A 17,109-nucleotide genomic window follows, 5' to 3' on the forward strand; every position below is an offset into this window, starting at 1 on the left:
AGTAGGTCAAATGAACAAAACTGAGAATACAGAAGAAGACATACAAATCATCTCCTTTTTCTTATGAATCCCAAAGCAATCTGTGATGGTTAATATCAAGCATCAACTTGACTGGATTGAAGGATACAAAATATTGGTTCTGGATGTATCTGGGTATGTCTGTGAGGGTGCTGCCATAAGAGATTAACATTTGAGTCAGTGGACTGGAAGAGGAAGATCAACCTCAGGAAGACCCACCTGCAACATGGGTGGGCACCAACCAATTGGCTTCCAGTACAGCTAGAAAAAGCAGGCAGGAGAAGGTGCAAGAAACTGACTTGCTGAGTCTTCTAGCCTTCTCCTGTGATGGATGTTTTCTGCCCTAGAACATTAAACTCCAGGCTCTTTGGCTTTTGGATTCTTGGACTTACACCAGTAGTTTGCCAGAGACTTTCAGGCCTTTGGTCACAGACTTGAACAGAGCCACTACTGGCTTCCTTGCTCCTTAACTTTCAGATGGCCTATCATAGGACTTCACCTTGTGATCGTGCGAGGCAATTTTCTTAATAAACTCTCCTTCATATATACATATATCCTATTAGTTCTGTCCCTCTAGACAGCCTAGTATACAATCCAATAAACAAAACAAATCCCTTTCAAGAAATTGATGTCCATACTAGGAAGGAAGAAAAAAATAAGCAAACTTGATCCTACCTCACACTACACAAAAAATCAATTCAAGATGAATTATAGACTAAACCTATAAGCTAAAACTATAAAACTTTTAGAAAGTAAACGTAGGAAAATATCTTTGTGAATTGAGTATATTTTGGAGAGCCAGGTTTTCTTATACAAATTGTATAAAACAAATACTCTAAAAGCAAAAATACCCAACAAATTAGATCTCATCAAAATGGAAACCTTTCATGCACCAAAACACACCACTAATAAAATTAAGAGGTAAACCAGTCTGGCTGAAAATAGTCTCATGTCTGACAAAAGACTGGTATCCAGATATGTATTCCATAATTCAGTAATAAGACAAACAACCTATTTTACAAAAAAAAAATAGCAAAATGTTTTGAACAGGCACTTCACAAAATTTCTATAATTGTCCATTAAGATATATAACTGGCCATTAAACATATGAAAAAATACTTATCATCATGAGTCATCAGGGAAATGTAAGTTTAAATCACACTGAGATCCTACCAAACTCTCATCAGAATAGCTAAAGTTAAAAATATTGATAGCATCATATGTTGGCAAGGATGTGAAACAAATGGAACTCTTAGTAAGAGAATAAAATGGTACAGGCACACTGGAAAATCTTTTGGCAGTTTTGTATAAAATTAAATACACACCTAACCTATGACCCAGAAATTCCCAATCCTAGATGTTTACCCAAAATAAATAAAATCATATGTCCATAAAGAGACTGCTGTACAAATTCTCATGTAACTTTTTACAAAATAATCAAAACTAGAAACAGTCCTGAAGTCTATCATGATAAAAATGGATTAACCAACTGTGATATATTAATGGAATTGAATACTATTCCTCAATAAGAAGGGGGAAATACTGATACAAAGCAACATAAATGAATCTCAGAAAACATTATGCTAAAAATTATATAAAATTCAAAACGTTATGAAGCTTTACACAAAAGAGTATATATTGAATGATTCCATTTTATACTAAATTTTAGAACAGGCAACTCTATAATTGATGGAGTAGTTGAATTTGGGATACATTTTGACTGTAAAGGGTTAGGAGGGGACTTTTGGGTGGTGATATTCTGTTTTGTGGTTTGGGTTTAGGTTATTCAGATGTATGCATTTCTCAAAAGTCAACAAATGTAAATTTAAGATGTGTGCATTCTGTTGTATGTACATCTCACATCAAAAAAAGAATTATTGCCATGGGAAGGCATGGAATAAAAAAGAAAGAAAAAGAACAAAAAAGGAAAAACTATAAGCAAGTGTCTCTGTCGAATTATTTAAGGGGGAATGTACAGATATTTACTATTAAATGCATCGAAAAATAAGATGGACTGATGTGTGGGTAGAAGGATAAGTATTTCATAAAATAAGTTTGATAAAATGTTAATTGGGAATGTAGGTGGAAGACATAGGTACTTACCGTAAAATTCTTTCAACTTCACTGTGTTTGCACATTTTCATACTAAAATGATGGGAAAAAATCATATGGGTATCCAGTCAACCCTGCCCTTGAGAACAAGAGCATCACAGCTTTTGAAGTTTGAATTAGGCATCCTCCACTCCATCCCTGTACACCCACACACTAGGGGTGGTCCTCCCCTACCATGCTTTTCAGAGTAGACTCTATTGATCTGTTTTTTTCTTTGCCTCTTGCATGTATATGAGAGATTCTAAAAGGCAGGCACCGTATCTGGTTCATTTTTGTAACCTCTGTACCTAGAATAGGGCCCAGAGCAAATTGGTCTTCCATATGTTGGATGGATGGATGGATGGATGGATGGGTGGGTGGATAGTTAGATGCATAGATGAATAAATGAGTGGAATCATAAATTAACAAATGAACCTAAGCTGCCTGATTTTACGTCAACTCCACACAAACTTCCAATAACAGGACAAGACACAGACTTAGAGAAAATACAAAGACAATGTCAGTGCTAAGCCCAGAGCTGTACAGTTTCCAAGAAGAATGAGTGTCATGCAAAATCATGAGTCTTGCCAGGCCTTATCCCATCATTCACCAGCAGTGACAGATATCATATGGTGAGCTATTCTGGGGACTTAAGTATATACAACAGTCCTGCTTGTCCCAGTACCATATTTGTGTCCAGACAGGTGCCCCTCCGAGCCAGAACTCTTCACGCCACACACTGCCAAAAAGCACATTCAGTTAAAGTCTCCCATACTCGCTCCCTGCTGCCTAGGGGGAAAAGAGCCTTGATCAATAAGACAAGCAACATTTATTGAATATCAGATTGGATTCTGTGCTAGACACTCCACTACACCATCACATGAACCTCTCACAACAGCCCCATCAGAAGACACCAATATGCCCATTTTACAGGGGAAGACACAGAGGCTCAAAGTGCATCCACCAACAGCATTTGAACCCTTGTTTGTCTAGTCCTCAAACTGCTTGCTCTCTGCTGCACCATGCCGCCTTGCACTCTCATAAACGCTCGCTGTGCTGACTTCCCAGTGGTGGTAACTATCCCAAGAGAAATTTGTGTCTGTCCAAGATATTATGTAAGGATGAGCTCCTCCTTATAAACACTGACTAACTGGTCAATCCTCTGGAAAGTTCTCCAAAGTAGGGGCCCAATTCCAGCTGGATCAGAGGAGTAGGTGGAGGTATAGATGGTGAACTTGCTTCAAGGGGGAAAAATCATTTGCCCCACAACATCCTGGCTGGTGGGGGCTGGAATGGGTGTTCAGAATGCAAGCTATTCATTGGAGACCTTTTTTTTGGAAGGTTGCCAGTGGAGGAAGAAGCCAGCATGAATGATGGAAGGTCAGGGACAGAAGTAAGGTAAAGCCTTGCTAAGATCCACCTTCTAGAGAAAAAGACAAATCCAGAAGGCAGTGGGAGCACCTGAGTCCACCTTTGGGAGGGCAGCAGGGATCAATGGGCAGCTTCAGGCCCCTGGAGCTCTAGTGATTCTGGGATCTTGGTCCTGGCTTTGCCTGGCACTTCCTTCCATTTAGGAAGTGCAGATAAGAAAGGAAATAGAAGACCTAGAGTCTGGGTCCTCATGCTGGCCAGTTTGGAGGAAGGGAATGCTAAGGGATAGTGTGAGTGCCAAGCAGAGAGGGCAGCAGGGTGGGAGCAAGGGCCTGTGGGAAGACAGTGGAGGTGGGAGGAAGGGCTGAGATCTGTGTCTGTGAACTGGCCCTGAGTTCTGTTCATCAGTCTGCAGGACCATGTGGCTCCTCTCACCATACAACGGAATTTTTTTTTTCGCATGTAATATTTTATTTTAAAATTTATAAAGGCATGGCTTTGGTCGTGATTGTTTATAGAGGTCAGATAATGCAAATAACAAGCAAATTTTTATTTATTTATTTATTTATTTTGAGATGGAGTTTCTTGGGAAGCCAAGGTGGTTAGATCACCTGAGGTCAGGAGTTTGAGATCAGCCTGGCCAAAATGGAGAAACTCCATCTCTACTAAAAAAAAATACAAAAATTAGTTGGGTGTGGTATAATCCCAGATTACAGGTGCCCACCTCAGGAGGCTGAGGCAGGAGAATTGCTTGAATCCAGAAGGTGGAGGTTGCAGTGGGCTGAGATGACGTGATTGCACTCCAGCCTGGGTGACAACGGAAATTTTAAGTCTTCACCATACAATCCAGGCCTGGAGAATGAAACATCCTCCCTTCCTGACCCACCAGGAAGTGTGAGAAGGAGGAAGTGAGGGGCTGGTGTGATGCGTGGGCTCCAGAATAAAAGCAGGCATGAGAGGCTCACCAGGATGCAAAGTGGCACCTGTCAGATCTTCAACACGATTTCTGAATAATCATTTGCAGAGAGTCAAAAGCACCAAGGAGACAAGAGTAAACTCGTGTGTAACAGTTTGCTGTACATGGGAACTCTTTTCTCTTTGGCTCTTTCTAGAACCCTCCTTCTCCCCACCTGGGCTAAAGCCTGTACATGCTCTTGTCCCACAATTGTGCCATGTATTAGTCAGGGTTCCCCAGAATACAGAATCTACAGAATGTGGATGGATGGATAGACAGACAGACAGACAGAGACAGATTTATTTTAAAGAACTGATTGGCACAATTGTGGGGGCTTGCAAATCTGACTTCTGACATTTGCAGGGCAGGCTGGCAGGCTGGAAATCCAGGAAAGAGTTGATGCTGCAACTCCAGTTCAAAGGCCACCAGGAGGCAGAATTCTTCTTTCGATAGGGAAAGTCAGCCTTTTTCTCCTGAGGTCTTTAACTGGTTGGATGAGACCCATCCACATTGTGGAGAGTCAGCTTTTTTACCCAAAGTCTACTGATTTAAACATTAATCTCATCTAAAACAATACCTTCACAGTGACATCTAAATTGAAGTTTGACCAAACATCTAGGCACCATAGCCTAACCAAGTTGATACATAAAATTAACCATCACATACCATATCATAATTTACTGTTTTTTTATGTCTGATTTCTAAATAAGATTCTTGCCCTCAGGAAGTTCCATGTCTTGTCAGGAAAACAATGTCTACTGCAGCACATGGCCCCATCAGTGGCCCAGTGAATGTCTGCTAAATTATCCAGTGACCCAATTCACTCGACAGCTTAAATGACCAACACTGTTAAATGTGCATGTGGAGGACCTCAGGAATGAGATTCTGAAAAGGCAGGAAGCTCTATGGTGCCTGCATGTCCCTACAGTGAAGTCCAGATTGTGTGGAAAAGACAAATTAAAGTTGCAGAACTCAGCACAACTCAATACCATTCTGGTTAGTGAATTAATCCCAACATGTCATGTTTAGAAAGGCTCCTGTAAGAAGGGCCACATAAGCAAAAGAAAAGCAAAAATCATCAGAAAATACTCCCCATGGAAGAAGAGATTTTTCCAGGGAATAGAGCTGATCACCGAACATACTGGTCCACAGAACTGCCTACCCCATCAGATGATGAGTTTCTGGTCAGTTGGGACCACATCTTACTCAACTTTGCTCCCCAAGCAGCGAGCACAAGGATGGTTAGTATATTGGACATTCCCAAAGGCACTTTTGTGTGCCCACCCGAGCTATCCTCCTGCCCAACTCTACTGGAAGAACTTGTCTCCCAACTCCAGGCTGAAAATTGAAGATGCTTGCTTTCCCAGCATCCTCAGCAGCAAGGGGTGTCATGCGACCAATTATAGCCAATGAAACAGGAGTTGGCTGGGAGGTTCCGGAAGGGAAGTCCTTCTCTAACAAAGTCACAGAAGGGAGGAGCAGTTGTGTGAAGATGTGATGCACAGAACTTGGCAACCTCTAAACCATTAGGTAGGAAGCCTGAGGAGAAAATCTCATCCCACTGAGGGAAGTAGAAGGGGTGGATGAACAGTGTCCAGACCTGTGATGACATCAGACAGCCTCTGGGCTACTGCAGAGACACCCCTACCTATGGACTGCTTGATTTGGTGGCACTTTCAAAATATATTCAAAATCTGACTCTCTTTCTCACCATCCCCAGTACCGCCACGTGCCCCAGGCCACCACCTCCTCTCCCCACAGGGCTCCCTGCTGCTGCTGTGGCCCCTCCCAGGGTATTCTCTGCACTGGCAGCCAAAGTGAACTTCTACGAACTGCTACAAACAGATCGTGCCACTGCTCCCCCAGGACCCCCTGAACCTTCTCTTCTCACTTTGTGAAACAGCAAAAGACTTTACCGCACAGATGAAGTCCTCCACGATCTGGGCCTCACCGACTTCACTGACCTCACCTTGCACCACTCCCATAGCCTGGAAGCCCCTCAAGACAGAGCACACTCCGTTCCACGAAATCTGCGCTGAAATTTCCCTCGTCCTGGAACCTGCCTGTCTCCCTCCTTCGCTTCCTTGAGGTCTCTGCTCACATGCCATCTTATCATCAAGGATGTCCCTGACACCCTGTATGAGAGCACTGTCCTGCAGAACCATCTATGACATGGAAATGCTCTATAACCTGAGCTTCCAATACAGTAGCCATTGGCCACATGTGGCTTCTGAGCACCTGAAATGCAGCTAGTGTGCTGTGGGACTGAATTGTTAACATTTTACTTAATGTTAATTAATTTAAATTTAAATATCCACATGTGGTTAGTGGATACCTTATTGATAGCTCAGCTCTACAAAATAGCAGCTTCTCCCTGCCACTCCCCCACAACTCCATGTTCCCCTTACCTTACTGTATTTTAAAGCACTTATCATTATCTAATGTACCATAAAGGTATATAATTATGTTTCTCATCTCTCTCGTTTTTTAAATGTAAGCCTCACAAGAAAAGACATCTGGGTCTGTTTTGGCTGCTACGGATCAACAGAGTCTAAAGCAGTACCTAGTACAGGGTTTGCATTCAATTAGTATGCATGGATTGGATTAGTAAATGCAGTAAAGGAGGAAAGGAGGGTGTCTTGGTCTATCCAACTTCTTAGGTCACATGTCTCGTGTAGCTCCACGAGTTTTAAATAGTCTAACCAAGAGTGTCTGGGTTGCTGAAATAGCAGGTCCCTGGTCAGCCTTCAGTTCGAATCCCACTTATGATACTTCCTGCCTATGTGGCCCCTGCTCCATCTTTCTGAGCTGCACAGGCTAAGTTTTACATCTAAGCTTTTCCATCTGTAAAATGGAAAGAACAATAGTTCTGAAAAAACATAACAGAATACCTGGCATTCAATAGGTTCTCAAAGCAATTATTTCTTTGAGAAATATTCTCAAATATACCCAAAATTTCTGAGTATGTGAGAACAGACTGGGGCTTGATTGGGGGAACATTTTGCTTTTCTAAAAACTCCTGCCACCTTCTAGTCTTCTACACCCTTTCACCAAAAATAGTCAAAGGTCACAAACGCAAACTTTCCAAAACAATAAATGTCTACATGGCCAGAAAGAGCTGCCTTTGTGAGGCTTATGGTTTTTTCCTACTTTGCTGATTTAGATTCTCAAGGAACAAATGGCAGTGGCAATCCTGAAATAATTACCATTGTAATTCACCTAAGCCAGGGCTGTCATGGTAATTTAATTTTCAGAATAAAATTACACCAGACCCAAAGGAAACTATTCAGACGCCTTTTCGCATTCCAAGTTTGTCAAATCGAAATCTTACTGTCAAACAGGATATTCCCAGTGCCCAGCAACCAACACACAGACACACAAATATACACACATACTTAAGCCCAGTGGTCTAGGCATTCATATTCTTACCTTTCCAAAACTCCCTTTACCAATGGCCCGCAGAATCTGAAAATGGTCAAAGTTGACTGCAAAAGAAAAAAAAAAAAGGGACACAAGTCAGAATTTGCCAAACCTGGTATTGCTCTTTGAATATCCTTACCTATCTCCCTACCCACCTATTCCAAAGGCTCCTGGGTCAGGTGCGCTATGCTTGCCAGAGCAGCCATCCACCCTTGAATGGACCCACGAGGGAACTGCAGCATGTTCCATTTTCTCCCCATCACCCACGTTGCCCCTCTCAAGTCTCCCCTTCACACCACGCCTCCTGATGGGGCTCTGCATTCTTGCTGCTTCACTCTCCACCCGACTCTGCCTGGCTTCTACCCGCTTCCCTACACCAAGACAGGTCAGCAACATACGGCCTTGCCAGGAAATCCCATGGCATCCTCCCCTCCTTTGACTTGTCCACCCTCTCAATGCTGCCTTTCACACTTCACTTCCCTCTGCACACACAGCCTTGTCCTCCCAGGCGTTAAACACTGGAGTCTGTCAAGCCTTTGTCCTGTAACAATTCTCTTGTCAAGGGTTCCAAAGGCTGCAGTGACCACCCAGTTGGCAGTGAATCTCCAGTGTGTCTCTGGCCTTGGCTGTAGGTGTTAATGCCTGCCCCATGGATCCTCATGGAGGTTCCAAAGCCACTGTGAACTCCACAGATCCAAAGCAGAATGCAGGATGAGTGGTCTCAACACTCACCGACTGTTCCCGCACAAAACCTGGGACTCGTTCTTGACTCCTTTCTCCCCCTACCCCATATCCAGTCTTTCATCAGGTAGCTCCATGTCATCTCTGCACTGTCTCTCACACCCATCCACCCCGATGGCCACTCCTCTGGTCTAATCCACCATCTTCTGTCTCCTGGACCACTATGGGGGCATCCCAGCATCCTCACCCGACTCTTCAACTCAGGGAAATGTGTGAGACGCTGAGTGATCTTGCTTGTGCTCTGCTCCTCCCCTTCGATGCCCGCTCCATTGCTCTCAGTGGAAAAAGCAAATCCTTCCCCAGGAATGCAGGGTTCCAGCTGCTTCTCCTGCCTCCCCACCCTGCTTACTCCCATCACCTACTGCCAGATATGTGAGAGTAGCCACTTCCAGGCCTTTAGTGCTCTCCTGCTGGCCCTACCCTTATTCTCTCTGCACCCCCAGAAGGCTACCCTCACCCTGCAGACTAAGTCTGGCTCCCTACGATACACTCTCATAGCACTGTGGAACTTTCCCCCAAAATACATGGCTTTGTATAATTTGACCTTTGTATATTCCATTAAGTTCACTTTTCCCTACTAAACTCTAAGCTCCCTGACTTCCAGGGCCATGTTTATTTTTCTGTTGTACCCTTAGCACTCAGCACAGTGTTTAGTACACAGCTAGTGTTCAATAAATATTCATTAACAGAAGGAATGATTGAATGAACTAATCTCCATATTCATAGCGCCCAACACAACTCCTGGTACATAATAAGTGTTCGGTAAATATTTTTGAATTAGATTGAATTACAGCCAGTTTCCAATAACTAGAAAAGACATGTTATTTAGAAAAAAATGAAGCGAATTGATTAGTTCACCACATAATGGAAGCAAGAATGTGAGGAAGTAAATGAATACAATTAGCTCCTCGTATATTAAACTTAGGCAATGGAGGATAATTATGTTGAGTGGTGTCCCTGCCAAGCCAAAGCCAAAATCCAGCATGTGATTGAATGTCTAATGTGCTTAGAATAGAGAGATGGGGTTAATGGTTAACTTACTAAAACCTTGGTTCTTTGACTCAGATTTATTTCCTGTCAGGATAACTTGCCAAGAAAGAAATTCCATATTTTCACCTCTTACTCACTCACCAAAGGTCAGAGAAGAGGAAAAAAGCAATGAGCGTGGACTGCGGCTTGTTATGTAACCAGCAGCATGCTGGGAAATGCACATATCCCATCCAGAAGCTCCTGAGGTCCCCACGGGGCAGATACCACTGTCAGGACCTCAAATCAGCAATGAACATCACGGGTTCCCTGAAAGTACCATGCTGCTACACGCCGCCATATCTTTGTGCTGCTGTTCCCCTTGCCTGCAAGACCATTTCTCCAACACCCCTTATTTTGGGGAAGACTTTTCACTGGCCTTTGACATGCAGCTCATGCACTTGCTCTCTTGTGAAGCTTTTCCCCAACCCCCAACTAACCATTTCTTTCCTTAGAGGTAATGCTGCACCTTCCGCAGACATCTAACAGTTTGGGTGAACATGCCCCGGAGTCAGACTGCTTAGGTCCACAGCACAGCTCCACTCAGTCAGTGTGTCCTAAGCCGCATCATTTAGCCTCTGAGGTGACTGGATTGGAGGTGAGGTACATTCTCATTTGTAAAACAGGGGAAATAGAGCCTACCTTCCATAAAGAGCTCAGAATTGTGCCTGGCACACTACAATCTTTCAAAACGTGCTGGCTCTTTGTCTTAGGGGATGAGGAGCAGTCCCCTCCCTCTTTTCTGGTTTCTTCCAGTTGGGATATTGCCCTACACATCGGTGGCCTCTTGCCCCATCCAAGGTGGTGCAAGTTATCCCAGTGGTGAACAGGAAAAGAAATGGGACTGGCATATTGATGTTCACTGTGCCCTCTCTGTGGAGTCTGTCTGACTTTGGGGAACGACCTCTCTTCAGTTCCTTCTTGCCAGAGGCTTTTCAGGACCAGCTGCCATGTGGAGAGGTCTATGGGGTCCAGATTTGACACTGGTCAGTGGAAAAGTCCACCGAATTCTGGGCTTCAGCATTAAGGAGCGCATGATTCCTGCCTTCCTGAGTTACCTTCCTTAGCTTTATCACTCCAAAGGTGAGACTTGGTTCTCCATCAGCCTCCCTCTCTGTCTTGTCTCCTAACTGGAGGAAGGTGTTAATTACTGAGCAAATGGTCAAATGCCAAAAGCCATTATTACCTTAATAATTAGTGTTATCACATTGTAAATATTCCCACTCATCCATATCCCCTACAAAATTGTGGGCTCCTTTGGGGAAACTAACAGAATGTATGGGTCAAAAAGGCACTTAATGAATGCTTGTCTGCTTATTGGACTAGATTGGATTTAGGTGACGTTGAGCACACGGCCTGTGGTTCCTGTTAATTTGGCATTTCTCTGGGGTGTACTACACTTATACTTACATAATAGCACCTAAAAGGAGACACTCTGAGTAAGTTGAGGGTTAACACTTGGTTGATAAACAGATTAAAAGGGCTTTAGTCAATGAAAATGCGAAGCCAACAATGGGTCCTAGAATCACACTGTCACCTGAGGCTGTTTGCCCAGAGTAGGAAGAGTTGGGGGGCGGATGTTAGAGAGTTGAAGAGTGGTTTCTTTGGGTGACCACCTTGTCCTGGTTTCCTTGGGATCTTTCTGGTTTTAGCATGGGAAGTCCTGCATCCTTGAAAACTGCTCTGTCTAGGGAAAACCAGTTGGGCACCCTTGGTTGCTGATCATGAACCCATTCCATCTGAAGAAGCCGCAGAACGGCTTGGGCTGGCAGAGTGATTGGATTAGAGGTAAGGTACATTCCTGAAAAGTGGTGTCTCAGCACCAGACTCAGAGAGAGTTGCAAAGGGTGATGCTGCTGAAAGTGTATCACTAGGGTAGAAATGGGCACAGCATTGCTGCAATGGCAAAGACAAGGAGTATCAGTGTCCTTGCCAAAAGCACAAGGACAGTGGCACCTGCCTTGCCAGCCATCATGAAGACAACGAAACAACACATTGGGGTGTTATTTGCTCAGCCAGGCTCAATTTTCCCTTCTTTCTTGTTAACAAAACCCCAGCTCTCCTTAGGGATCACTGTGGCCAGCCCCAGGCAATAAATGAGAAGTTGCCCAGCCCCAGGTCATAACTGATCAAATCCAGTGGCATTTTCAGAATGACCTGGAACCTTGTTAAGACAGATCAGTGGTACTACCTCCAGAGTTCACCTCCTGAATTTCTTTATTTTTATTTATTTTTTTTTTAACTGCATTTTAGATTTTGGGGTACATGTGAAGAACATGCAAGATTGCTGCATAGGTACACGCATGGCAGTGTGATTTGCTGCCTTCCTCCCCTTCACCTATATTTGGCATTTCTCCCCATGCTATCTCTCCCCACCCCCCCCATTTCCCCCCAACAGACCCCAGTGTGTAGTGCTCCCCTCCCTGTGTCCATGTGTTCTCATTGTTCAACACCTGCCTAAGGCAGCATTAGAAAATTTGCACTTCTAAGAAGTTTGTAGGTGGTGCTGATGGTTATGGGACTGCACTTTGGGAACTACGAATCTAATTAATCGGGACAATTGTGTTCCCCACCTTTCCAGCCACTGTGCAGCCAGCAATGACCTTGTGACCCAGATCTAATCACTGAGATCTAAGCAGAGGATTGATGGAGACATTTTTGGGAAAGCATTTTTTGTGTATGTGATGAAAGGGGTACACTGAGCTAGAGTGGCCCTTCAACCCTCCCGCTTCTTCCTGCCTTGAATGTGGACATGATATCTGGAGCTGCAGCAGCCACCTTGTGACTATAAAGCCAAAAACATGAGCAAAAGGCCAAGACAGAGGCGGGGAAGCCACTCCTTGTTGTGAGCCTCTGAACACGTGCCAGCAACTACTTACCTTGGGACTTAATACATCAGGAAAAAAGAACAAAACAATTTTATTTGTTCAGTGGGTCAGGTTGGCTATTACTAGAAGCCAGAAACATTCTTTCCTGATACTCAAAGCCAGGCACATAGCAGTGGCTTAGTAAATGCCAACTATTTTACTGCAAATTTCTGGCCCCACTGCGATTTTACTAAGAGGTCAAAGAACAACAACATAGGAGCCAGGCTCGCTGGATCCGAATTCTCACTCCACCACTCAGTGGCTGGGTGGTGTTGGGGAAGCCACTTAGGCTCTCTGTGCATCAGCCTCCACGCTTATATAATGAGCATAATAAAACACCTACCTTATAGTGTTGTAAATGATGTGTTAATTAACATAAGTTGAACATTTAAAATAGTACCAAGCATGAACTAATGGCTACAAGTATTAGGTATTACTATGAACATTATTCTATTTTAGTGGCTTTTCCTCATATTTCACCTTGTGACACAATACTGGTCTGATTAACTCATGACGAAACACTCCATGACTGATAAATCTGGAAGTGTGTTAGTGCCAATTAGTTACTGATGGTGATTGATCACACTGGGTAAATCTAGTTGTCCTACTTTGCATGCCAGTAGGCTTTCTCATTTCCACTAGACCAGTTATTTCTAATGAATTTCACAGCACTCTTTCAACACTGCAATATTCATGAAGCTGTTTATGCAAACAGCCAAGTGTGAACTTTGAAGATGGCTAGTAACTCTTTCAAACAATCTCTAATGGAAAGTAAACCACAGTCCACATCCTGTACAAACACATGCAGTTAAGCATTGTGTGCATCAAGCAAGGGAAGTAAGCAAGCAGCCTGTTCCTGCCCTCTGGAAAAGCTGAAACCTGCAGCTCATTCCTGGCAGGGTGGGTGCTGGGCACAAGACTGCACATGTGGGTCATGTGTGTGTTTAGTCTGGCTAGCCCAATGATTAAAATTGTTTTGAATAAGTTACAATATTCAAAAATTAGAAAATGTCACCCCAAAATTTTGGTTTCTGATACGTCTTACTCTGTTTTGTATTGCTATCACAGAATACCACAGACTGGGTAATTTATTTTTTAAAATTATTTTTTCACAGTTCTAGAGGCTGGGAAATCCAAAATTCAGGTGCTGGCATCTGATGAGGGCCTTCTTTCTGCATCATCGCACGGAAGAAGGGCAGGAGAATGCAAGATAGCAAACAAGCAAGAGGGGTCTGAACTTGCTTTTGTAACTCACTCTCGTGATAAAAAATCCACTCCCAGGATAATGACAGTAGTCCCTTCATGAGGGCAGAGATTTCATGGCCTAATCAGCTTTTATTAGTGACCCCCAACACTGTTTCATTGGAGATTTAGTTTCCAACACATAAATTTTGGGGAACACATCAAAAACACAAGAAATTGGATGATTTGCCAAAAATTTTGGGCCTGTGATACCCTTCCACAATACTCTTTCTGATTTACCACTGTCACACTTGGCCCAGTTTATGCATCTCTGTTTCCTGCCTGATTCTGTAAGCATCTGAGGTTTGGGTCATTGGGCTGTAGAGGAAAGAGGCCCTATTTGTTGATGGGGAGATAGTCGGGCCATGGGTAGAAAGGAGGGTTTGGTGTTCCCTAAACAAAGGTTTAAACAAAGATTCAAACCCAGCCTCACCATTTGAGTCAGTGTGAACCTGAGGACATAAGTTAACTTCCAAGCCCTGATTTTCCATTTAATAAAATGGGGGTAGTGATGCCTGCATCCCAAGTCAGGGTGAGAGCCACAGACACTGACATAACAAAAGGCCAACTCGGCAAACAGAAGCCACTGAAGAGTGGCCACCCAAACCCCGGGTCCAGCCATGGACCTTCAACCTAGTCACTTCACATCTCAGAATCTGTTTCTTCATCTGTAAAATGAGATAACACCTCTTATTTTGAGATAAGATTTTTCTTATCTTAAAAAAAAGATAAGATTTTTCTTGGAACAAGACTATTACACAATCAGCATATAATGATGGTGATTATTTGTTTTTGAGTTTGTCTCTCCATAGTATAGAAATAATACAGGTAACCAGGTGACCCCTTAAGAAAGCGCCACAGTCCTGTTCACTGCTGAATCCAGGTGCCTGGCAGGTAGTGCAGTGCTAAGTACTCTCAAGATAGTGAAATATGGGCCGGGTGCAGTGGCTCATGCCAGTACACCCAGCACTTTGGGAGGCTGAGGCAGGCAGATCACAAAGTTAGGAGTTTGAGACCAGCCTGGCCAATTTGGTGAAACCCCATCTCTACTAAAAATACAAAAAAAAAAAAAAAAGTCAGCCAGATGTGGTGGCACGTGCCTGTAGTCCCAGCTACTCAGGAGGCTGAGGCAGAAGTTGCAGTGAGCCAAGATTATGCCACTGTACTCCAGCATGGGGGACAGAGAAAGACTCTGTCTCAGAAAAAAAAAAAAGATAAGGAAATATATGCATGAATGAATGACTTACATTGAGTGGTAGGAGAATGGGTAGGGGGTTCTCCCATGGAGTGGGACATGAGATCACTCTCTCTACAGGAAACTGTTGATGTTTATATAGAAAGGAGGCTGACCAAGCTGTGACAGGCATCCACCATGAAAAGCTTCCATTAGTCACTGATCCAAAAAATATTTTGGAGAGAATAAAGACATTTTTTAAGGGGGTATACTCTTGTTGAAATAACAACTGAGTGTATGCTGTCTTCCAAGCTCTGCACTAGGTGCTGGGAACCAATAGTGAACAAAACCCACAATGACACTTCATCTGGGGAGCTGACCTTCTGGTACAAGGAGACAAATAAATCTGTAGTTCAATAGTACAAAGTGGTAAATTCTGGCTAAGCACGGTGGCTCATGTCTGTAATCCCAGCACTTTGGGAGGCCAAGCAGGTGCATCACTTGAGGTCAGGGGTTCGAGCCAGCCTGGCCAACATGGCAAAACCTTGTCTCTACTAAAAATACAAAAATTAGCTGGGCATGGTGGTGCATACCTGAAATCCCAGCTACTCGGGAGGCTGAGGCCGGAGAATTGCTTGAACCCAAGAGGCAGAGGTTGCAGTGAGCCGAGATCACACCACTGCACTCCACTCCAGCCCAGGTGACAAAGCAAGACTCAGCCCCCCACCACCAAGATGTGGTGAATTCTATGAATGAAAGTAAATCCAGTTGTATGAGTCTCCAGGTGCTGCTATAACAAATGGCCACACACTTGGTGGGTTAAATAATACAAATTTATTATCTTACAGTCCTGGAAGTCTTCCTGGACTGAAATCCTGCCATCAGCAGGACTGTGTTTCTTCTGAAGGATCTCAGGGAGAATCTGTCTCCTTGCCTTTTCCAGCTTCCGGAGGTGCCCACGTTCCTCAGCTTGTGACCCCACATCACTGTGACTTCTGCTTTGGGTGTCACATCTTCCCTGGCCCTTATGCATCCCCGTTTATGTATTTAACTTTTGTTTTAGGTTCAGGGGTACACGTTCAGCTTTGTTACACAGGCAAACTGCACGTCACAGGGCACTGGTGTACAGATTACGTCATCACGCAGGCAGTAAGCATAGTTCCTCACAGGCAGCTCTTTGATCCTCTCCCCGCTCCCAGAGTTCATTGCTTCCCTCTTTGTGTCCATGTGTTCTTATTGTTCAGCTCCCACTTATGAGTGGTACCCAAAGAAATATACATCATTCCACTATAAACACATATGCACACAAATGTTCACTGCAGCACTGTTCACAATAGCAAAGACATAGAACCAACCTAAATCCTCATCAGTGGTAGACTGGATAAAGAAAATGTACTACATATACACCATGGAATAATATACAGCCATAAAAAGAGGAAGATCATGTCCTTTGCAGTAACATGGATGGAGATGGAGGCCATTACCCCAAGCAAACTAACACAAAAACAGAAAACCAAATGCCTCCCTCTTATGAGGACTCTGTGATTACATTTAAGGCCAACCTAGATAATCCAGTATACCCTCCACATCAAAAATCCTTAAGTTAATTTCATCTACAAAGTCCCTTTTGCTATGTAATGTCTACAGATTCCAACATTTGAGACAAAATTATATTTGAGGGGCAGTTATTCTGCCGAATACATCAGCTAAGGTGACAGTGACTCTGTTGGGGGCAGGAGCTGTAATTTTAGACAGGGTGGTTAGGGTGAGCCTTTCTAAGAAGAGGATAGTAGAGCAAATCCATAAATAAAATGACAGAAGATGCCATGCTGTTAATAGGGGGATGGTTATTTCAGGCAGAGAGAACAGCATGTGCAAAGACTGTTGACACAAACATGTACGACAGTCCCTAGGAGTAGCAGGCAGGCAAGGATAGCTGGAGTGCAGCGTAGGAAGGAGAGAAAATGGGAAAGCCAGGGTCAGAGAAGACATCATGAGCCAGCCATGCGGCCGTTCACAGGCTGGGGTAAGGGCTCTGGGAAGTTTTTCAAATATGATGAGAAAGTACTACAGAAGTTCTGAGGAGGAAAAAGAAAAACGTGCTGTGATGGTGTTTGTTTAAGCCGTTTGGAAACATCCAAACTTTAATAAAAGCATCTTAGATGTAATCTGGTGCAGACAATACCGCCATGTGACAGTAACCA

General features: G+C 43.7%; 1 protein-coding gene across 1 annotated transcript in view; it reads right to left on the reverse strand.

The window, feature by feature from the left end:
* The window catches only part of STK32B (serine/threonine kinase 32B), a 439,121-nt gene that overhangs the window by 335,074 nt on the left and 86,938 nt on the right, over window positions 1–17,109 (reverse strand). The window contains exon 2 of the mRNA XM_032254176.1: window positions 7,865–7,920. Within this exon, the coding sequence (XP_032110067.1) occupies window positions 7,865–7,920 (56 nt within the window). The remainder of the gene's footprint in view (window positions 1–7,864; window positions 7,921–17,109) is intronic.

Source organism: Sapajus apella, unplaced genomic scaffold (assembly GCF_009761245.1).
Source record: "Sapajus apella isolate SASKATOON/1434 unplaced genomic scaffold, GSC_monkey_1.0 scaffold85, whole genome shotgun sequence".
NCBI lineage: Eukaryota > Metazoa > Chordata > Mammalia > Primates > Cebidae > Sapajus > Sapajus apella.